The 24,232-nt window shown below is 35.4% G+C and overlaps 1 protein-coding gene across 1 annotated transcript in view; it reads right to left on the bottom strand.

Annotated features, from left to right (window-relative positions):
* The window catches only part of Tex11 (testis expressed 11), a 289,052-nt gene that overhangs the window by 198,305 nt on the left and 66,515 nt on the right, over positions 1-24,232 (bottom strand). Inside the window, exon 9 of the mRNA XM_021719909.3 lies at positions 968-1,053. Coding sequence (XP_021575584.3) covers positions 968-1,053 — 86 coding nt within the window. The remainder of the gene's footprint in view (positions 1-967; positions 1,054-24,232) is intronic.

Below are 24,232 nucleotides of genomic sequence, written 5' to 3' on the forward strand. Positions count from 1 at the left end.
ATAGTTAAAATAATCATGGGAGTATCTTCAAATAACTAGAATTAACCCTTTACTATAATAATAGTAATAATAATAATAATAGTGGTGAACAGATTGGTTATTTTTTACCCCACAAGTGTCTGATATTCAAAGTGATAATGCCAGAAAAACACACTTTTCATATAAATTCATTTAACTAACAATTATCAAATAACTATTTTATGTTGGAATCTGTGCTAGACCTACATTTTCAAGTGAAAGATAGGATTCTTAGATGTAATTACTGTATTTTTATATTATTCTCTTGATACTTTTATATTATTCTCTTGATACTTGATGCAGCATGGCAGTACAAATCTTAGTATAGTATTCAGGATACAATAAGCACTAAATATATATTTATTTGACAAATATCAAAATACCAAAATTCACAAGACTTGTAATTTTAGGTGATTCTACTCTTGCCCACCCCTTTCCCCACCTTCTACTTAGGAGTGATCAGACATCAATAAGTACCAAAGCACCAGGCACGGTGGTGCACAATTGTAATTCTAGAAGCTTGGGCAGCTGAAACAGGGGGATCACAAGTTCAAAGCCAGCCTCAACAACTTAGCAAGGCCCTAATAAAATACAGAAAAATGGCTCAGTGGTTAAATGTCCCTGGGTTCAATCCCTGATGCAAAAAAAAAGTACCAAAGCAAAATCAACAAATTCAACACAAATTTTCATACTCCTGAAGAAGAGACAAAGGAGAAATAGAGGGGAATTAATGCTCTTACAATATAGTAAGAAGGGAATTAATCTTTATCTTTATATCACCTGGCAACATGTAAGAATTAAAAAAAATACATGTTAAAGGAGTAAATAAATTAAAATGTTGGCTTTCAAAGTCAGACAAGGTTTAAACTGCCAAAATATGCTAGATTAAATATTAGCAGACCTGTATTATAATTTCCTAAATTTACATTATTTTTTTTGTTTACATTACCTAAGCCAGAAAGAACTTTCTTGATATTTATTATGCTTGTGGGTTTCTACTCCGAAGTTGTAACAGAGAACATGAAGATATCCTGTCTGTAGTTAAAAAGAAAAAATAACATGTCAGATTCATGATTTCCTTAAAGTTAAAAATAAGTATCAACAGCTGCTCAAAGTCTTTAAAACATGTCCATAATGCATTCTGTACATCAAAATAAACTTCCTTATCAAAATCTGTCAATTTATATAAAGAAAACTACAAAACATTCAAGTTAAAAATTACAATAGATTAGTAGTAGAATGTGAAACATGCTTTGTAACTTCAATGGAGAAATCCAATCACTGCACAGCAAAACAACAGGCTAAAACATTGATTTGGGTTGCCAGATCTAGAAAAAGGCGTTAAGTAGGAAGTAGACTCAAGGACAAAAGTTAGGGCTGGGGATGTGGCTCAAGCGGTTGCGTGCTCCCCTGGCTATGTGTGCGGCCCAGGTTCGATCCTCAGCACCACATATAAACAAAGATGTTGTGTCCGCCGAACACTAAAAAATAAATATTAAAATTCTCTCTCTCTCTCTTAAAAAAAAGAAAGACAAAAGTTACTATTGAGGAGGGAAAAGGAATGATTCTTTTTTTTCAAAATTAAGACAACTTTTTAAAATTCTAAATTCTAAAATATGTTCAAAGAACTATCCAGTCATAAGGTTTATTTAGAAATAACAGGTTTAATGGACTTTCTTGAACAACAACAAAAATTTCCTTTTTATAAATTACCATGAAGATAAAAGTAGAAACAAATATGTGAATAATGAATGCCACAGGAAAGTACTCTTTTGTAGGCTAATCAGCATCTCAGTCCCTCCATTAATGTCACATTTTACAGAAATTTCACCCTTCAACATACTAAAAATGGAAGAAGAAAAATTGCTTAATTCTAATAAATTATCAAAATACCCCCTCACCTATCCAGAATTAAAGAAATCACATATACAGAATTTGATTATACTCATATAAAGGAGTCCTTTATAAGATTTACCTGTGGGGCTGGGGTTGTAGCTCAGCAGTAGAGCACTTGCCTACCATGTGTGAGGCCCTGGGTTCAATCCTCGGTGCCACATAAAATAAAATAAAGATATTGTGGCCATCTACAACTAAAAAATAAAATAAAGTGTTTAAAAAAAAAAAAAGATTTACCTGAGCAGGACTACAGAAGCTGATCCTCAATTGAGAATCTGAAGCAAGTTATTTATAAGTAATGTATAAAGACCGATCTTTCTTCAAAAAAAAAATCCTTTCAACTTACAGTACATTCAAAAAGTAGAAATTCAATATGCATGCCTGAGCACATCAGACTTAATATATATATATGAATTTAAAATATATATATATGAATTTATATATATATATGAATTTAAAATAAAGAATACTCTTGTTAATGTGTGCCTCCTATGAATCCAATGGTATTTAAATGCATTCTTAACACTTCAACAAAAACAGTTTAACTGGGGCTGGGGTTGTGGCTCAGTGGTAAAGCAGTCACCTAGCTTGTGTGAGGTGCTGGGTTTGATCTTCAGCACCACATAAAAATAAATAAATAAAATAAAGGTATTGGGTCCAACTAAAACTAAAAATAAATATTTAAAAAACAGTTTAACTTATTATATGCCCCAGTTCGAATAGGTTCAAATAGGGCCGGCCAACAATATAGCTATACTGGAATAATGCAGCTCACACCCACTTGCAGAGGCCTACAACTAAATTTACACAGAGAAAATGGAAAATAAAATTTTTGATGAACATGTATGTGTACTGAGCCTTTATTCAACTTCCTCAGTATTTGTCTCTACTCTCACAATACCTTCAAGTGTACTCATATTAAATGCTACTTCCTAGGGGAGAAAAGAATACAAAATAATAATAAACATATAAAAATAAAACTATAAAAGACTAAAAGTGTTATGGTTTAGAATATGAGGTGTTTCCTGAAGGCTCATGTGTGAGACAATGCAAGAAAGAGGTAAATGTTTGGGTTATGATATCTTTAACCTAATCAGTGACCTAATCCTTCCTCTGATAGGAATTAACTAGATGATAACTATAGGCAGGTAGGGTGTGGAGGTAGGTCATTGGGGAAATGCCTTTGGGGTATATATTCTGTCAGTGGTGAAGGTAGTCTCCCTCTCTGCCATGTTCCTCGCTGCTTTCCTCTGCCACAGTCTTCTACCATGGTTTGTGCCCAGAGCAATGGAGTTGGCCATCTATCAACTGAAACTATGAGCCTCCAAATAAACTTTTCCTCCTCTAATTGTTCTTGTCAGGTCTTTGGTGGCAGTGGCAAAAAAGCTAACTTAAAAAAAAACTCTCAAAAGACATGTACCAGTGTGTGTGTGTGTGTGTGTGTGTGTGTGTGTGTGTGTGGTGCCGGGAATTGAAACCAGGGCCTTGTAGATGCGAGGCAAGCACTCTACCAACTGAGCTAGATCCCCAGCCCCGTACTAATTTTTTTAATACAATGACTAAAAAAATGCTTTTACTACTAATACTGTTCCATTCATTTATTCTTTCAGTAACAACTATTTACCAAGCATCTCCTATCTAGTAAGTATTAATCTAGGAATTATAGTTAGATCATGGAACAAAAAGGATAAAAATCTCTGTCCTTCTGAAACATTTTTAATGGGATATTGAATTAAAAAGGTTAATGAAAACATTTGTTTAAAGAAATATGTTGTCGGGTTGGGGATGTGGCTCAAGCGGTAGCGCGCTCGCCTGGCATGCGTGCGGCCCGGGTTTGATCCACAGCACCACATACAAACAAAGATGTTGTGTCCGCCAAAAACTAAAAAATAAATATTAAAATTCTCTCTCTCTCTTTAAAAAAAAAGAAAGAAAGAAATATGTTGTCCATGCAGTAGACCTTGGGTTTAATTCCCAGCACTGCAAAAATAAAGTAGAAGGAAGGATGGAAAGTCAGTCTAGCCTTCCATGGAATGCTAACATCTTACTTTGCCAGAAAATACAACAAAAGAGTCACTCTTAAGAAAACAGATCTGTAAATCTATTGCATACTAGTCTTATACAAAGGGACCTATGGGAACTCCAGGATACATGATATATCCAGAAACTTGAGTCATTGCTACATCAACTGGCCTAGAAATGACAACTTCAACTTATGACAGCTCCATTTTACTTTAAAATGCCAAGATGAGACTATATAGAGGAAAATGAACTAAATCTGTTATTGCTGATACAAATGAGTTTGATAACCATTGAACCATCAGTTCAATACAAGGTTTTTTATTTTTAATTAACTAAATAGCTTCATTTTCTGAAACTTATTTTGTAAATTAGGTTTTTAAAATCCAGAAAAAGCAAACCTATTATTTTTCAGCCCTAAGTTTCCAGACTATTTTCCCTTCTGATTTTGTTGTCTTTTAAACATTTATAGATAATGTATTTTTACATTTTATTCAATTATAACAGTGTAGAAATAATTAAGTAATAATTGCCTAGCTTTAAAACGTTTGCCTTTCAGCCCCTCCCTTACTCATTTGTCTCTAATCTTCAGATAGCTCAGTAATAATCCACATAGCTCCTTAGTTATTTGTCATGGTGCTCTAAAATACAAACATACATATCCAATTTCCAAATATTTTTCTCTCTGCCTCTAATTAATAATAGAGCATTACCTTCTGCCTAAATACCAACACCTTACAATAAAATGATTCCTAATCTAGTTTTGGGATACAGGAAGGATGTCTCAGGAAAAAAAAGAGTTGGTTTATTTAATTCATTAATTCATTTTAAGTGAATAACACTCTATTAGCTTCTCTTCAACCTTTACTGGATTGTTTCCTCTCATTATAAGATTTCCTGCTCTAAATTTTCAGGTCCCTTGTCTAACCCTTAAACCCATCAAAAACATACACTCTAAATAATTGCATTGACCTTTAGAATTAAAAGCATGACTTTCATAATAGTATAGTTCTATCAACCACCTTCCAGATAAAATACAAACTCTTAATTCTCAATGTATAACACTTCATTGGTAGTCCCATCCTGACAAAGGCACAATTCTGTTATACATCATCCTGAATCCTCTAATTCAGCCCTTTTTTCTCTCTACATCTGGTTTTCCCTTTACTACCTCTAACACTCTCCAAGATAGTTTTCTTTACCTTAATATTATTCAAGTGTCAATTTTCATGTTGTTTGATATACAATTCAATGTCCATGTACTTTACAAAGATATTAAAGAGAGATCTCAATCCTCTAGTAATTTTATACTCTGAAAGAGATAGCTGGGCGTGGTGATGCACACCTATAATTCCAGTGGCAGGGGAGGCTGAGGCAGGAGGATAGTGAGTTCAAAGCCAGCCTCAGAAAATGCAAGTTGCTAAGCAACTTAGTGAGACCCTGTCTCTAAATAAAATACAAAATAGGGCCGGGGATGTAGCTCAGGGGTGGAGTGCCCCCGAGTTCAATCCCCAGTACCAAAAAATGAGAGAGAGAGAGAAACAGGGCCAATGAAAAAGGGACAGTAAAAACAAGTAAATGTGGGACTGGAGTTGTGTCTTTGTGGCTCAGTGGTAGAGCACTTGCCTAGTGCAAGCGAGGCCCTGGGTTCGATCGTCAGCACCACATAAAAATAAAATAAAGGTATTGTGTCCAACTAAAAAAAATATTTTAAAAAAACAAGTAAATGTAAATAATCCAAGAGATTCTATAAAGTTATTAAAATTAATAAGAGAGCTCAGAAAGATTTTTAGGTATTAAATAAACCTTTAAAAGAGATTGCATTCTTTTTTTTAAGGCATGGATAGAGGTTTATTTAGGAAGGTAGATATACATTCAAGGGAGAATGTGGGCTCTCTCAAGAGTGAGAAGCAGCCCTGACTTGGGATGGGGGTACCATATTTATAGAAGGGCTGTATCAGGGACTGGACTGGAGGTGAATTCAGAGTAGAGCTGTACAATTTTAAGCCAGTTTTCCTGCACTTGAGTATTTCCCTCATTTCACAAGGGCATGGGCCAAGGGTGTGGGTCAAGGTTTGCAACTATGTTTTCCACATCTTAATGGCTTGAGAATGTTTCCCTTAAGATTCTATATTTCTCTTTCTTTATCCTAAATCCTTGTCTCATAGGGGGCAGACTTTGATCCCTTAATCTTTAAGGGTTGGTGAGAGATGAAGATCCGTATTCTATGACTATTACAGGCTGGCAAAGGGAGATGACCCATAGATGATCCCTAGCCAGGGATCAAAATCTCATCCTGACTATTCTAAAGGAGAGAAACACTGGTCTCAGTTGCAGGATGGGTTGATATTCCTGTGTTGCCATTCTCTCAACATGGAATTGTTGTAATCTGGAAGAGACAAATTTTATTGGATTAAAAAGACCCAGACTGAGCAATAGGAACAGAAGTATAGTACCAAAGGTCCTAACAGTGAAAACAGTGAAGTAAGGTTATGTAAGTAAGTGTTAATAGAGACTGCATTCTTTATATACCAGTGATAGTTTAAAAATATAATTTTTAAAATGTTTTACAATGGCAATTGGATATGAAGTATTTTTATAGAGAAAAATTATAAAACTATACTGAAGGACATTTACAAACTTTATATAAATTCATATCTATTCATGGATATGAAGTTTTAATATTATAAATATAGTGAATCTGAATCTCCACATCATATTCAACCACAAAAATGGGATCCTAATTGGAATAAGATATTCTATGTATGTATAATGTCAAAACATACTCTGTCATGTATATCTAAAAAGAATAAATAAAACAGTGAATCTAAAAATTCACTGCCATTTGAATCAATACCCAATTGAGTCAATTGAGTTTTTTTAATATATTTATTAGTTGTTGATGGACCTTTATTTATATGTGGTGCTGAGAATTAAACCCAGTGCCTCACACATGCTAGGCAAACACTCTATCACTGAGCTATAACCCCAGCCTCCCAACTGAGTTTTTCACCATTCTTGACAAGCTATATCTAAAATGAGTCTGGAAAAGGAAAGGGCCAAGAACTGCTAACATAATGCTGAAGAACAACAAAAATGGAAGGACTTACCCTCTTAAGAATGCATTGAGGGGCTGTGATTGTAGCTCAGTGGTAGAGCCCTTGCCTAGCATGTGTATGGCCCTTAGTTCAATCCTCAGCACCACATAAAATACATAAATAAAATAAAGGTATAAAAATATAATAACATTATAAAAATAGAATGCATCGAATTGTATAATCTTCCCTTAAAAATGCATGTCTACCTAGAAACAATGAGTGTGACCTTATTTGTAAATAAAGTAACACAATCAAGAAAAGGTCACTGAATTAGGGTGGGACCTAAATCCAATATGACTTCTGTCCCTATGAGATAAGCACCCCAAAATAATAAAGATAAATCAAAATGTAGTTCTAAAAATGTTCATCTAACTCACAGGAAGGTGGTAAAAACTGAACAGAGAAACAAAAAGGAAAGGGAAGGAAGAGAAAACCAAACCAAACAAAAAGAAAGCATCACTGGGGATTGTTTAACAAGAATTGTAGAATTACTTTTCTCCTTAAACTATATACATAAATACACTGATAAAAAATTAACACCACATGAACAAGTAGGCATAAAAAGTAAACTGCACATTTAAGAATAATAATGATAGCCTGAGCTAAAATTAAACTTTGATATTTGTTAGAAGCGTTAATGTTCTAATGTCTATACAGCTTCATAGCAGCCAAGAGCACAAACAAGTCTAGCCAAGCTTTCAATACACTATTGGCATTTAGTTTAAAATTATATAGCTCACTTAAAATTTAATGGAACATACCATTACAAATATTCTAATGAGTCTTTTTTAAGGCTAAAATGAATTTGAGTTTGGAATGAAATAGATACCTTAAGTGAGTTGTGCTCTCCCAGAATCAAAAAGCAGTGGATAGAAAGGGTCAGAGAAAGCAATTATGTGCCTGCTACCCATAACAGGCTGAAAACTGTATTTTACTTCCAGAAGAGTAATTCATTCATGTGCCATGGAATTGGATTTTACTACAGAAAGAAAAGTATAAAATCTCACATATTATTTTTCAAATATTTGCTTACAAAATGGTAAATTTATATAGATAAAAGAGAGTTAAAAATTATAATTCAAATTAGGCAGAATAGACCTCATTTAGAAGCTTTCCGTCCCTACAAAGCAGCAACTAAATGTAGCTGAACCTTGAATGAATTACTTCAAAGGATTTCAGAAACTAACTGGCCATTTTCATTGTGTCAATAAAAGTTTCACAATGAAGTAAAACTCTACACTGAAGATAAATTCTAGAGGAAATTAAAGATAAAAATGAAGCATAAAAGCAAGCCAAAGCACACGACCCAACCAATCAAAATAAAATTAAAGCTCCAAACTTTGAGGAGAAAGAGGTAAAAATTTAAGTGATCCAACAGAGATCATGGCAATAAAAAATACACACATAGACACACAACCTCTGGGCTATGAACCAGGGATTCTCTAAATTGAGAGCTAGAAATTTTTGCACTGATAGGACCTTTGAGATCATGTTGTCAAACTCTCATTTTACAGATCAGAAAACTAATCTTTCAGAGCAGTGAAGTGTCACAACTTGCCATACTAAGTGATGAGCTCTCACTACAATGCTGTACATAGATCACTAACATTGTCTTAATATTTATAAAAGTCTCAAATATCAACAAGTCTCTACGCTCTCCTTACAAACATAAATATATGCCAAAAGATTTATATAAATGCTCAAAATGGAAGAATTATCTCTTACTAAACAAGAAAGTTCTATTCAACAAAACTTTGCTATGTCCAAGTTAGCCTGGATAATTTATTTGTGCCATGTACTTACAGAAGCTGGACACTGAACCATTATTTCTAACCATTTCATTGTTTGACTTCACGGCACCCCCATCAAGCATCAAGGGGGGTTCTATGGCATACATTTACTTTAAAATAAAACTAATGGAGTTTAACTTGCTTTAGAATTTGGCTTCTTGTTCTTAAAACTATAAAATTGTCTCAAAATGATTTAAAGACATTTTAATGTCAAATTATCTATGTCTACTTTACAGTTTTTGAGTACTTTGTCTTCCCGTAGAGTAGCCCCTTGAATTATAAGTATTTTAGAAGTTTCTTTCTATAGTTCTATAATTTTCCAGAAAACAGAGACTCTGAGGAATGAGTAGTCTCTCTGATTAAGATTCCATGCTATCATTCTTGCATAAGAAAGTATTATCCATCCATCCAGTACACAAGAATGTAAAGTCTTTGGGGTGAGAGAATGTTGACATGAAACAATGATCTGGTTTGGGAATTCAGAGCAGGGTAAGGAAGGTAACCACCTGGTGAAAGAGGCCTTAAATGAAGAGCTAGAACATAATCAGGGAGAAGAGAGCATCCTCACAGTGCAGACGGTAGAAGACAAGATGTGACATTAATAATATACAAGTGGATTGATTATATACACAACTATATTAAAAATAATTGGAAACAGTCTTTTTGCTATTAAAGAAGAGAATTAGAAGTATGGGAAAGGGAAAAAAAACTAGAATGAGCACTTTTTTGTTGGTCTGGAAATAGAAAGTATCATGACTTTCAGTACAGGGGACTAGGGATGTAACTCAGTGGTAAAGCATATGCCCAGCATACATAGGCTCTAGGTTCAATTCTCAGCACCACAAAAGTAATATCAATGATGATAATTTTCAGTATATTGGATAAAGATAGAGAGACATATGATAGATGTTATGGATAAATGTGATAGAAGAATGTGAATGTGTGTATATCTATGTATGCATATGCTCTTTCCACTGAGATGGCCCAAGGGCAGTAACACCCTAAAAGCAATAAGCATACCTAATACCTAGATTCTGGCTTCTCCATAAAGATTTTCCATGAAAGTAGTAAAGGGTCCTGAAAAAAAAGTATCTAATTCTATGGCTTGAGCAGGAAAGCATGAAATGAAGCTACTTAATTGTACCAGAAAAGAAAGAAGTACTCAAAAGTAATGGTAACTGTGAAAACCAAACAAAAGTTAGGTGACTTCAGAAAGCTGACTAGGAAATCCAAATCCTCACTCCTCCACAAAAAGCAATGACTTATCAGCTATCCACAAGGGAAAAACATACTCCAAGAGAGCTTCCAAGTCCAATTAAGAAGTGAAACAACATACTGGATCACAAAAATTGAGAATAATTTCATAGAAAAGGGTAGAAAGAATAATTTCATTTTTATCTGCATCACCCCATCCTCCAGGCCAAGACAGCTCAATACCTAAAGATATGCCCTCACCATGAGGAAAACTGCAGCCTTTGCAAGATGAAAGTCAGCTATTGGAGATATCCAAAGCCCATACCACTGTACCTCCCTGCCTCCATTCAGCCAATGACAGTACATGTCCTCTAGAGCTGGTGCCACAACACAACCCCTGACCCTGGCATCACCACACATCCCTGACACCTTCACATATCTGAAAGTAAAAGTTGTTCCCTCAAATGTTAGTCTATAAACTCTACAAGAGGTGACTATTTGTTTGGCAATATTGGAGATTGAAGCCAGGGGCACTGTGCCACTAAGCTATACCCCCAGGCCTTTTTTATTTTTCCTTTTAAGACAAGGACTCACACAGTTTCCCAGGCTGGCCTTGAACTCACAATCCTCCTGCCTCTGCCTTCCAAATAACTGAGATTATAGGTATGTGCCACCATACCCAGTTAAGAAGTAATTACTTTAAATGTTCAGACACCAACAAAATAGTACAAAGAACATAAAAAATTGGTGAAGCATGACACCAAAAACAATTTCAGATTTGGAGATCTACAAATTGCCTGATGAAGAATTCAAATTAATTATTTGAAAGATGCTCAGCAAAGCACAAGAGAACACAGCTCAAAGAAATCTGAAAAGTAATACATGAACAAATCCTGAAGTTCTATAAAGAAATAGAAATCATTAAGAACCAAATTAGGATGGCTGGTCATGTGCATGGTCCTGGGTTCAACCCAAGCACCACATATGCGCGCGCGCGCGCACACACACACACACACACACACACACAACCCAACTAATTCTGGAGCTGAAGAATGCAATGGCTAAACTGGAATATGAAATAGAGTTTTAAAAGGAGAATAGGTCAAGAAGAAGAAAGTATCAGCGAATTTGAAGACAATGGTATGGGCATTTGATTATTCAGTCAGAGTAGGGGAAAAAAAGAAAAAGAATGAAGAACACCTACACAGTTGAAGGGACACAATTAAGCAAACTGATACATGCATTATGGAAGTCTCAGAAGGAAAAAAGATAGATGCAAATAACTTATTTAAAGAAATATTGACTAAAAATTTCCCAAATCTAAAGAAGGAAACATACATCCAAATTCAAAACACCCAAAGGATACCAAAATGGTTGAATATAAATAGGTCAACATGATACAGAAATTTAGGGATACAGAGAAAAAAAACTTAGTCTTTAAAGGGGAACTATCCCTGTTGGAATGTATAACAAATGACTTGTGAACAACTCATGACCCAGAAAAAAGAAGTCTAAGGAACAAAAAGGGAGCAAAATATGTGAGTACACTAAACAATCCACAATTACTTGTTAACTTTTCAATTCTCTATAAGTTTTCTGGAAGGTAGCAAAGCAGGACCAAGACTTTAATAGAAAGTAACCATTAATCTTGGTAGCTAGGGACTAACCTTTGATTGGATGGCCCAATTACCAGATCAACCAATCAACCACCAGGGACATTGATATAAGCTGACACCCACATGGCAGATCAGACCCCCTAAAGGGGAAACATGATCTTGTTTAATATTTTCCAATCCTGGGGGGAAGTCTAGTCCCTTTGGATCTCACTTATTCCACCTACTTATGCATCCTAATAAAAAAACTGACTTTAAGCCTGGGCAGTGTGTCTCTGTTGAGATAGCCCATATTCTGCCCTGAGGATGCATACCTTCACCTTTCACTTTCTGATAAAACTCTCCATTTTGCTAAATCCTGACACACATTTAAATTCTTTTTCAAGAGTTTGGAAGGTCTAAATATAGGTCTCCTCTGTTTCTGGAGAGACCTGCTTGACCCCGTCTTGTGGTAACAAACACTGAGACACATTGTATTAAATCATCAAAAGTCAAACACAAGAGAATTTTGAAAGAATCAAGAAAATACTGCTGTACATTAACACTTCGAGGGAGAGAAACCTTACTCTCCATTCAGTTCAGTAGCACTTCCATGAGGATGGATAAAACTCTTGCTTTTTTCCCTTCTGTCAGTGTCTTACCACTGCTTGGTCCCAATCATAGTGTAACAGCAGATATGGATGGTTACTGACTATAAGACTGAAAGGGGTATCTCAAGGGGTCTCAAAATTACCAAGAAGATCAAACAGAGAAGGTAGCTCAGTTGATAATAAAGTCCTGGGATAATTCCACAACCTATGCAACTACAGAGCTGATCGAATTTGCATTATCAAAGAGTTTCATAACTGAGCTAATGGATAAACCTCTGCCAGGTACCAGACTCACCAATGAGCGTTCCATATTCTAAAGAACATTGCAGGGGCTTAGGGGTGTAGTTCAATTGTAGACTGCTTGCCTAGCATATGTGAGACTATGGGTTCAATCCTTAGCACCACAGGAAAATAAAAAGAGCACTACAAAACTGTGGAATCATATCCCACAGAAGACCAGTTGAAAAATGTGGTTTGAATCTGACCAGGCTGATTGCCAGTTGAAATAAAAATATTAACATTTAAATAAAGTTTAAACAAAGCCCAGAAACTAAAAACATAAAATTATCTAGAATTCAGCGAGGTGTGGTGACACACACCTGTAATCACAGTGGCTCAGGAGGCTGACACAGGAGGATTGCAAGTTCAAAGCCAGCCTCAGCAACTTAGCAAGGCCCTAAGCAACTTAGCAAGACCTTGTCTCAAAATAAAACATAAAAAAGGGCTGGGGATGCAGCTCAGTGGTTAAGCGCCCCTGGGTTCAAACAATTCCCAGTACCAAAAAAAAAATTTTTTTTAAATTAGAATTCAAAAATTATGTATAAAGACCTTTGAAAAATCTCAATTTACATAATAAAAGATAATCAACAGAAGTCAATGATGATATAGCACAAATAAATATATATTATATATGTTTATGTGTAAGCAAAATATATAAATTTTATTTATTTGTTTGTCTGTTTATTTACATATAAGTGAAATGAATGTCAGCAATGATACAAAGAATAGGAGTGAGGAATTCAGATGTGTTTTTGTAGTGCTTGGGATCAAACCCAGAGCTTCACACATGCTAGCAAGTACTCTACCACTGACCCACACCTCCAGCTTCATAGCTATTTTGTTATAAAGTTCTCATACTACTAGTCAAGTAGTATTGTGTAACTTGAAAGTTGATTTGGATTGGTGTATATTGCAAATTCTAGGGAAACCAATAAACAAGTTAAGGAGTACGGCTGAGCCAAGACTGCCTCACAGGAAGCTAAGGCAGGAGGACTGCAAATTCAAGACCAACCTTAACAAGTCAGCAAGACCCTTTCTCAAAATTAAAAATAAAAACAGTACTGTGGAAGTAGCTCAATGGTAAAGCATTTGCCTAGCAAGCATAAGCCTTGGGTTCACTCCCTAGTGACTAACACAGACAAACACACACACATACATACATAGATACACACACACACACACACACACACACACACACACTATAACTGATGTGCTGAGATGATAAAATGAAATCACACAAAATGCTCAATTTGAACCATTAAAGGCAGAAAAAGAGTTGAAAAAATAGCAACAAGGAGTCAGAGCAACAAAAACAAAATAGTAACAAATATGGCAGATATTAACCAATTATACTAATAATCATCTCAAATATCAATGGTATAAATGCTCCAAATGCAGAGCTGGGGATGTGGCTCAAGCGGTAGCACGCTCGCCTGGCATGTGTGCGGCTTGGGTTCCATCCTCAGCACCACATACAAAGATGTTGTGTCCACCAAACACTAAAAAAAATAAATATTAAAATTCTCTCTCTCTCTCTCTCTCTCTCTCTCTCTCTCTCTCTCTCTCTCTCTCTCTCTTTCTCTCTCTCAAATAAAATAAAAATAAAAATAAATAAATGTTCCAAATACAACTGAACACATGGGTTTGCCTCTCTGTGAGTGTAAAGACAGAAAGTGCAAGCAGGAGATAAAAGAATGGAGAAGGATTTATTACCTGCAGCATGTAAGGATAACATTAAGTTATTTTCTTTTCCTTTTTAAAAATATTTATTTAGTTTTTTAGTTGTAGTTGGACACAATACCTTTATTTTAGTTTTTTATTTTTATGTGGTGCTGAGAATCGAACCCAGAGCCTCACATGTGTTAGGCAAGTGCTGTACCACTAAGCCACAGCCACAGCCCATCATTAGTCTATTTTTAAAGCAATGGTTTCCCTAAAGAAAACATGAATGACTTTGTGACATTCACCAGTAAATGGATGGATCTGGAGACTATCATGCTAAGTGAAATAAACAAATTCCAAAAAAAAAAAGGAAAAGAAAAAGAAAGCAAGCATGGGAATTTTATTTAGGAAACCTATACATATGCAATATAGGAAAGCACATTAAGAGTGAACATATTTAAGGTGTACATTTCTGAGTATGCTCAGTTTGAGGTCATAGTTCAAAAAGGAAGGATATCATACATATCTGGGCACACTCAGCTCAAGTCATAGAACACATGTGTAAAAAGGGAAGCGTATTATCAATCTTGTTTATATTTTCAAATAACTAATTCTTTGTTTCACTGATCCTTTGCAATTTTTATTCTCTATTAATTTCATCTCTAATCTTAATTATTTCCTCTCTCCTACTGTTTTTTAAATATATAAAAATAGGGCTGGGGATGTGGCTCAAGCGGTGGCACGCTCGCCTGGCATGCGTGCGGCCGGGGTTCGATCCTCAGCACCACATACAAAGATGTTGTGTCCGCCGATAACTAAAAAATAAATATTAGAAAAAAAATTTAAGATTTAAAAATAAATAAATAAATAAAATATTTAAATAGCTTTACTTCATTTATTTATTTTTATGTGGTGCTGAGAATCAAACCCAGGGCCTTGCACATGCTAGGCCACATCCCCAGCCCCCTCTTCTACTGGTTTTAAAATTAGTTTCTTCCTGCTTTTCTAGACCCTTGTGATGTAGCATTAGGTTATTTGTTTTTTAATATTTTCAGTTGTAGGTTGACACAATATCTTTATTATTTATTTATTTTTATGTGGTGCTGAGGATGAACTCAGTGCCTCACACTTGAGAGGCAAGTGCTCTACCACTGAGCTATAACCCAACACCAGTATTAGGTTCTCTATCAGATTCTTGCTCTATTTTTTTTTAAATTTTTTATTGTTGGTCGTTCAAAACATTACATAGTTCTTGATATATCATATTTCACAGTTTGATTCAAGTGGGTTATGAACTCCCATTTTTACCCCATATACAGATTGCTGAATCACATCAGTTACACTTCCATTGACTTACACATTGCCATTCTAGTGTCTGTTGTATTCTGCTGCCTTTCCTATCCTCTACTATCCCCCTCTTGCTCTATTTTTAATGTGAATACTAAAAGCTATAAACTTTCCTATTAGTGCCACCTTCATAATGTTCCAGAGATTTGGGTATGTTGTATCATTGTTATTGTTTGATTCTAGGATTTTTAAAATTTTTGCCTCTCATTTCTTTAACAATCCATTCCACATTTAAAAGGCTTTTGTTCAATCTTCATGTGATTATGTCTTTTCTATAAGTTTTCTGGCTACTGACTTGTAATTACATAATCATTCATTATGATCTGATAAGATGCACAGGATAATATCATTTTTTTTATTTGCTAAGACGTGTTTTGTGTCCTAAAACATGGTCTATAATGGAGAAGGTTCCATGAGCTACTGAGAAGAAAATATACTCAGCTGTTGTCGGGTGAGATATTCTATGGATGTGGGTCAGGCCTACTTGATTTATAGTATTATTTAGGTCAAAAGTGTCTTTATTGATTTTGTGTCTGGGTGATTTGAGTCTCTTTGAGAGGGGCATGTTTAAATGACGAAATATTACTGTACTGGGGTCTATATAGGACTTGCAGTTAATAAGTGTGCATCAATATTTAGGGCATAAATATTTACTATCTTTATATCTTCCTGTTGGATTGTTTCCTTCCACAATATCTAATGGCTTTCTTTGTGACTTCTCAATATTTTTTGCTTGAAATCTCCTTTGCCAGAAATGAGAATAGCTACTTCTGCTTGCTTTCAAACTTCATTTGCATGAAGGATCTTTTTCCATCCTTTTACTTTCAGTCTGTGGTTATCTTTGCCTGTGAGTCCCTTGGAAGCAGCACATGGCTGGGTCTTGTTTTTTATTCAATTTTGCCAGTTTGTATCTTTTAAAATTGAAGAATTCAGACCACTTATATTTGCAGTTATTATGGAGAGATGTTTATTTCCTGTCATTTTTTGTTTGCTTCATGGATTTAATATGTTTTTAAATTTCATTTGCTTTATTGCTCTTTTAGAGAGCTTCACCAATTTGAGAACTGTGGGGTTTGTTTTTGAGTTCTTTGTGCAGCTCTCTCTATAAGTGTTTTCTGTAGTGTAGGTTTAGTGTTCATGAATTCTTTGAGTTTTTTCTTATCATGGAAAGTATTTATTTTTGTTTCAATTCTGAATGAGAGATTTTCTGGATATAGCAACCTTGCCTGGCAATTGTTTTCTTTCAGAGCTTGACTAATCTCATTCCAAGAGTGTCTAAATTGAGATATCTGAAGTGAATCTCATTGGTCTACATCTATATGTGATCTGATATATTTCTCTTGTAACTTCTAAAATTTTATCCTTACTCTCCCATTCTGATTATGATGTGCCTTGAAGAAGCTCTTTCATGATCTTGTCTATTTGGAGTTCTACATGTATTCTGTATAAGGATGTCCATCTTATTCCTAAGGTTTTGAAATTTTTGAATTATTATTTCACTGAAAAGTTATTGATTTTATTACCTTGTATTTGAATGTCCTCTTCTATCCCAATGACACCTAAGTGTAGTTTTGTAATGTTGTACCAGAATTCTTTATGGTCTTTTTTTCTTTATTTTCCAAGTGTTCCAGCTCAAATACCCTATCTTTGAGGATTGATGTTGTGTTTCCTAAATAATCTAGTCTGTTAGTGATACTTTCAGGTGAATTTTTAAATTTAATTTATTGTGTTTTTCATTTCCAGGAGTTCTGTTTGGTTTATTTGCAGAAACTCTATTTCTTTATTGAAATGGTCTTTGACCTTCTGTAATTATTTCTTAATTCATTTCTTATTTCTTATATTTTCTTTTAGTTCATTAATTATTTTAATGATCAAGTTTTCAAAGTCTTTCTCTAAAAGTTCATTCCTTTCCATGTCTGTGTGTTCCTTTTTTAGGCAAATGCAACTTTTGGACAGATATTTGTTTGCCCGTTTCCTCATATTTTCAGAGTTCTTAGATGTGCACATCTGTCGAAATGGATTCCTTTTCCTCTTTTATGAGGATGTCCTTTGGTATGTAGTTGTCTCTTTTGTAATAAGTCCTGTGTTTCTGGTATATATTAGTTTCAACCCACAGGTTTAGCATAATCAAGTGTTAGCTTCTACCATTAATACCTCTTAGTTTACCATGGCAAAAATGCTGAGTAACTAACTCTTATAGAGCTGCTGTGACACTGTGGGGTTTTTATGCCTTCGTTTTAGGATCTTTCTCTGATTTTGCTATTAGATGCCCAAATATGGGTCCTGATGTCCCTCTCTAGTCATTCTTATTTAAGGCTTAGTTGTTGATTTGGGATTTTTGTCTTACTTATTCTGTGTTAAAGTATTGTTGAAGCTTAAGCAAGGTTAGTCTGAGTATGGAGGGAAATGCACTGTCACTTTGCTGAGTTGTGAATGTAGTTCAACTATGGAGTTCCTACCTTGTTAACTCATAATGTTCCTACAAGTTAATTCCCAGTCAATCTCCAAAAAAGAGGGAAACAAACAACAGCTAAAATGTAGTGATCAATATATAGCATTAGAATAAGTGTCCAGGGCCTATTATGGCATGTACACCCATAATTACTACAAAAAGAAGAACAGTGATATCAGCACTTAACAAGAGGAAAAAGAACAGTCATGAACTAGATCTAGCATTAAATTGAGGGTGTCCACTATACCCTCCCCAGTACTAATAACTGCAACAACATGAATGATGGTGACAGTAATCACAGTTCATTTAGAGGGAAGAGAGGAGAGAAGTAATAAGCACAAAAGCTGAAATAAAGAAAATGTCAAGTCAAAACACATTTAAAAATACTTACTCTTCTAAGGTCAATACAAGGTAAAATAATAACCAGCTAAAGAAAGAAAAATTAAAAAAAATAAAAACAAAAAGGAGGTAAAAAGAAGAGGGGAAATCCACACAAATAGAATATACACACCCATACATACCTTTATTCATATGCTTAATGGAAAAAGGAGAAAAGAAAGAAAGAGAGGAAGGAAGGAAGGCAAGAGGAGGGAGGGAGGGGGAGAGAAGGAGGAGGAGGAGGAAGAGGAGGAGGAGGAGGAGGAGGAGGAGGGGAGAGAGAGAGAGAGAGAGAGAGAGAGAGAGAGAGAGAGAGAGAGAGAGAGAGAGAGAGAAATAAGGAAGAAAGGAAATATTTCCATTTATTCTTGAGTGGTACACCCCTTAGAGAGAGAAAGGCTTGGGGTTGTTTATCTCATCCTCTTTGAGTTGCTCACTAAGCTGTCAGCTGGAGTGGCCTGGATCCAAAGCTGTTTGGAATTTTGTCCATTCAACTACATAAATGCCCCACCAGGGCAGGGCTGATACAGATTTCTAAATGTGAAGTTCAAGTAGCTGATGTTCAGTTCTGACTGACATTTCCAGCTTTGTTGTGAAGTACTGGCTATAGAAAGAATAGCTCCAACCAACCTATTGACGGGCAGATGCCAATCTTTGCTGGGGGGCGGGGGGGTGGTGACCTGAGGATTCCATTCTTGAGGCAAAGAGACCAATTCTCCACTCTTCTCCTATACCCAACTGCCCACAAATGTGGTCGTTCAAGGATCAGATTCTGAGCATGAATGTCCAACTGTCCAGGTTCTGGGATATCTCCAGCTAATCCCACAAGGTGTCAAACCCAAAGGGAAAGTGAAAAGCACTCTGCTATGTATCCCCAGCCTAAGACATCACCCCACCCTTGCACATTCCCCTGTGTCTGCCTCAGTTGTGTCTTGCCTAGAGAACTCTAGATCTCATGGCAGAAACATGGAAGAAGAGTTAACTAATTCTTGTTATAAACTCTCTGGCTCCTGCCATATAAAGACAAATCAGAAATCCACTACTGCCTCAAGTTGGCACCCCATATCAGCTCTCTGCTCTCCAAACAAGAAGTGTGGAGCACCCATCACATATTAGCTCACTGCACTGGCTGTGGGTCACTCAAGTTATGATTTTTCTCTATTCTACGGGTTTGACAGTACCAAATTTTATTCAGAAATTCAGTATTGTTGTTTGGGCTGCCTCTCCCTTCCACGGTAAAATGGCACTGTGCCCTTACTGGCTGGATTCTGAGGTATTCTTTCCTGTCTTATGTTCAAAGTATCCAAATTTATATCTCTATGATTCTGATATTGAGATTCAGTGAATTCCCTGTCATACACCTCACTGGGAAGCAGTATTCCTGCTACCTGAATCTCAAATCACAGAGAAACTAGAAACTTCAGCTTTCCTCTACTCCATCATCATTTATCCTAGAAAAGCTAATGCCAACCCCCTTCAAACTATATCATGAAACAGAGAAGGAACACTCTTAAGCTCATTCTATGAATTCAGCATCATCCTGATACTAAACCAGATAAAGACACATCAAAGAAAACTAAACACTAATGTCTCTGATAAATGTAAATGCAAAAATCCTCAATAAAATATTAACAAAACACATTCAAAAACACATTAAGAAGAATGCACACCATGATCATGTTAGATTCATCCCAGGAATACAAGGTGGTTCAATATCCATAAATCAATAAATGTAATCACATAAATAGAATCAAGGACAAAAATCACATGATCATCTCAATAGATGGAGAAAAACCCTTTTGACAAAATTTAGCACCCGTTCTCTTTAAAATCACTGGAGAAATTAGGGATGGAAGGAACTTACATCAATACCATAAAGGCAATATATGACAAAACCAAAGCCAACATAATACTGAATGGAGAAAAACTAAAATCATTTCCTATAAAATCAGGGAAAAGACAAAGATATCCATTCTTACCACTCCCATTCAAGTTCTTGAAACTCTAGGCACAACAATGAGGCAAGAGAAGAAAATTAAAAGGAAAAAAATAGGAAAAGAAGAAGTCAAATACCTTATTTTCTGATAACATAATTCAATTCCTAGAGGAACCAAATAACTCTACAAGAAGACTTCTAGGGGCTGGGGTTGTGGCTCAGTGGTAGAGCGCTTGCCTAGCATGTGCGAGACCCTGGGTTCGATCCTCAGCACCACATAAAAATAAATAAATAAAATAAAGGTATTATGTCCAACTACAACTAAAAAATAAAAAAAGACTTCTAGATCCAATAAATAAATTCAGCAATGTAGCAAAATACAAGATCAATAGCTTTCTTACACTCCGATAATGAATCTGCCAAGAAAGAAATAAAGAAAACTATTCCATGCATAATAACCTTAAAAAAAATAAAAGAAAATACTTAGAAATAAGTCTAAGTAAATAGGTGGAAGTGTTAAGAGCTGTGTGTGAACTATATTGTGCATTGCAGCCTAGTGAATAGGATAATCTGGTATCTGGGAACTTCCAGTGGGTAGTTCCTCTGGTTGACTATTCAGAAATATTGGGGGCCCTAGTCTGCTCTGCCTGGGCCCACACAGCACTGGAGATGGGGTGACCTGCTGTAGCCACACAGTCCCTCTGAGATGGGTGTGATATGGCAAGATGCCAATAAACCTGCTGACTGTAAGACATCAAGAAATAAGATTTCACCCTGAGGGACTGGGGTTGTAGTTCAGCGGTAGAGCACTCACTTAGCTCATGCAAGGCCCTGGGTTTGATCCTCAGCACCACATAAAAATAAATAAATGAAATAAAGATATTTTTAAAAATATTTCATCCTGAAACCTTATCCCTGCCTTTGGTATACCCCCTTAAATAAACCACTGGAGCCATTTTCTAATTGTCTAGCTCTAGCTCCTGTGTAGACTGGATCTATCAGGGGCTCCAACCTTTTGAAACTATCTTTCCAACTTTGTCTTTTGTTCTTCACTAATTATTCTAGACTTTAATTTCTTAGGAGGCTTATCCTTCCAAGCAGGCAAGATTTCCCTGGTGAGGTGCTGGCCACCCAGCGATATGCAAGACCTATACAATAAAAATTATACAACAATGAAGAAAGAAATAGAAGACAGTAGAAGATGAAACCATGTTCATTGATAGGTAGAATTAATATCATCAAAATGGCTACATTACCAAAATCAATATACAGATTCTATGCAATCCCCATCAAAACATCAAGGACTTTCTTCACAGAACTAAAGAAAATGGTTCCAAATTTATATGGAAGAATAAAAGAACCAGAATACCCAAAGCAATACTGAGCAACAAGAGCAAAGCTGGAAGCATCACAATACCTGATCTTAAATTATACTACAGAGATACAATAACAAAACAGTAGAGTTTTGTCATAAAATAGCTGGGCATGGTAGTACATACCTGTAATCCCAGAGGCTTGGGAGGCTGAGGCAGGAGGATCACAAGCTGAATGCCAGCCTCAGCAATGGCAAAGCATTAAGAAACTCAGTGAGATCCTGTCTCTAAATAAAATACAAAATAGGGCTGGGGATGTGATGTGGCTCAGTGGTTGAGTGCCCCTGAGTTCTAATCCCCAGTAACCACCCTCCTAAGCAAAAAACAAAAAAGAGTTTTGTCATAAAATAGAAATGATACCAAGAGAATAGACTAGAAGACACAGGGACAAGTCCACATGACTACATTCATTTGATCCTTGACAAAGGTCAAAAGCATATGTTGGATATAAGACTGCCTTTTTTAACAAATGGTGCTGGGAAAAACTGGATATCCATATGTAGAAGAATGAAACTAAATCCTTACCTCTAACCCTGTGCAAAAATAAACTCAAAGTGTATCAAAGACCTAGGAATTAGACCAGGAAGAATGAAATCTATTAGAAAAAAACAGAGGCAACACTCTGACATATTGTCACAGGAACAGACTTCCTTAATAAGACTCCTAAAGCTCAAGAAATAAAACCAAGAATCAATAGATGGGAGAACATTAAATTTAAAAGCTTTTTCAAGTAAAGGAAACAATGAAGAGCATGAAGAGAAAGCCCTACAAAACAGGAGAAAATCTTCAGTAGCTACTCTTGCAAAAGGAGATTAATAAGCAGACAACATTAAGAACTCAAAAACTCTAGGAAAAAACCTAATAACCCACTCAGTAAATGGGTAAAAGGTCTCAAAAGACATTTCTCAAAAGAAGAAATACAAATGGTCAACAAACATATAAAAAATGTTCAACATCCTTAGCAATCAGGGAGATACAAATCTAAACTACACTGAGATTTAGTATCACTTCAGTAAGAATGTCATCATCAAGAATGCAAAAATCAGGGCTGGGACTGTAGCTTAGTGGCAGAGCATTTGCCTAGCATGCATGAGGCACTGGGTTTGATCTTCAGCACCATATAAAAATAAACAAATAAAATAAAGGCATTCTATCCACCTACAACTACAAAATTTTTTAAAAAATAATAAAAAACACAATAATTGGTAAGGATATGGAGGTAAAGATACACTTACATATTGTTTTTGGGACAGCAAATTAGTACAACCACTTTGGAAAGCAGCATGAAGATTCCTTAAACGACTGGGAATGGTACCACCATAAGATCCATCTATCTCACTCCTTTGTAATTATCCAAATGAGCTAAAATCAACATACTATAATGAAACATGGATACCAACATTTATAGAAGCACAATCCACAATAGGCAAGTTATGAAAACAACCTGAGTGTCCATCAATAGACAAATAGATATAGAATATGTGGTATATACATACAATGAAGTTCTACTCAAGTCATAAAGAAGAATGAAATTATGTTATATGCTGATAAATGGATGGAACTAGAAAACAATGCTAAGTGAAATAATCCAGACTCAGAAAGTCAAGGGCCAAATGTTCCTTTCATATGTGGAAGCTAAAAGGGAAAAAGGAATAAAAAAAGGAGGGACTACATGAAGATAGATGGGTGATGAGTGGAACAAGAGTGGGAACCAAGGACGAGGGAGGAGGGAAGGGAAAGGGGAAAAACTGGAGAATTAAATTGACAAAATTATATAAGGTGCACATATGATTATATCAAAGTGCATTTTAATTTTATATATAATTATAACACATCAATTAAAATAAATAAATAGAAGGAAGATCAATAAAGTAGAGGAACAGAATGAAGAAGAGGGAAAAAAAGAGGGAAGGCGGTGGCACTGGGGATTAAAATATAGAATACTATGCTACATACATTTATGAATATATGAAAATGAGCCCCACTATTATGTATAACTATAAAGCACTAATTTTTTTTAAAAAAGCAAATGATGAAATAATGTCCATCCTGTATTTCAAAAATAACTGTAATACACTGGCAAATTCCTGAACAAAATAGACTGTATTGTTTATAAAGAATTCCAGCTCTCCCTCCTTGGAATGACTCTCTTTCTTAATATATCATAATGGACAATTCTTTTAAAGTACATGTGATTCTTTTTTTTATTTTTCATTAATCTCTAAGGATTTAAATATAGCAAAATAATAAAATGTCAATTAACTTTTTCCAGTGAGATTTTTCAAAATGCATCCCTGAATATTTTTAGCTATAATTGCATTAAGTTCTAAATTTCTAACTACCTTTAAAAAAGAAAGAAAGAGGCAGACAGAAACACTACAAACACTCTGGGGATCCTCAGTTCAGGATCCTAGAGCACATGTTCAAAAAGGAAATATGGTGGACACAAACACTTCTGGGCATGCTCAGTTCAGTATTATATTGAGCCAAGTTTACTCTAGATTGCCTATAAGAATGAATCAGAGTGACTCAGTAACCTTGCCTGATTTCTCCTAACTTTCTCCAAAGAGTTTTAGCTGAAACAGAA

Source organism: Ictidomys tridecemlineatus, chromosome X, assembly GCF_052094955.1.
Source record: "Ictidomys tridecemlineatus isolate mIctTri1 chromosome X, mIctTri1.hap1, whole genome shotgun sequence".
In the NCBI taxonomy this organism is placed as follows: domain Eukaryota; kingdom Metazoa; phylum Chordata; class Mammalia; order Rodentia; family Sciuridae; genus Ictidomys; species Ictidomys tridecemlineatus.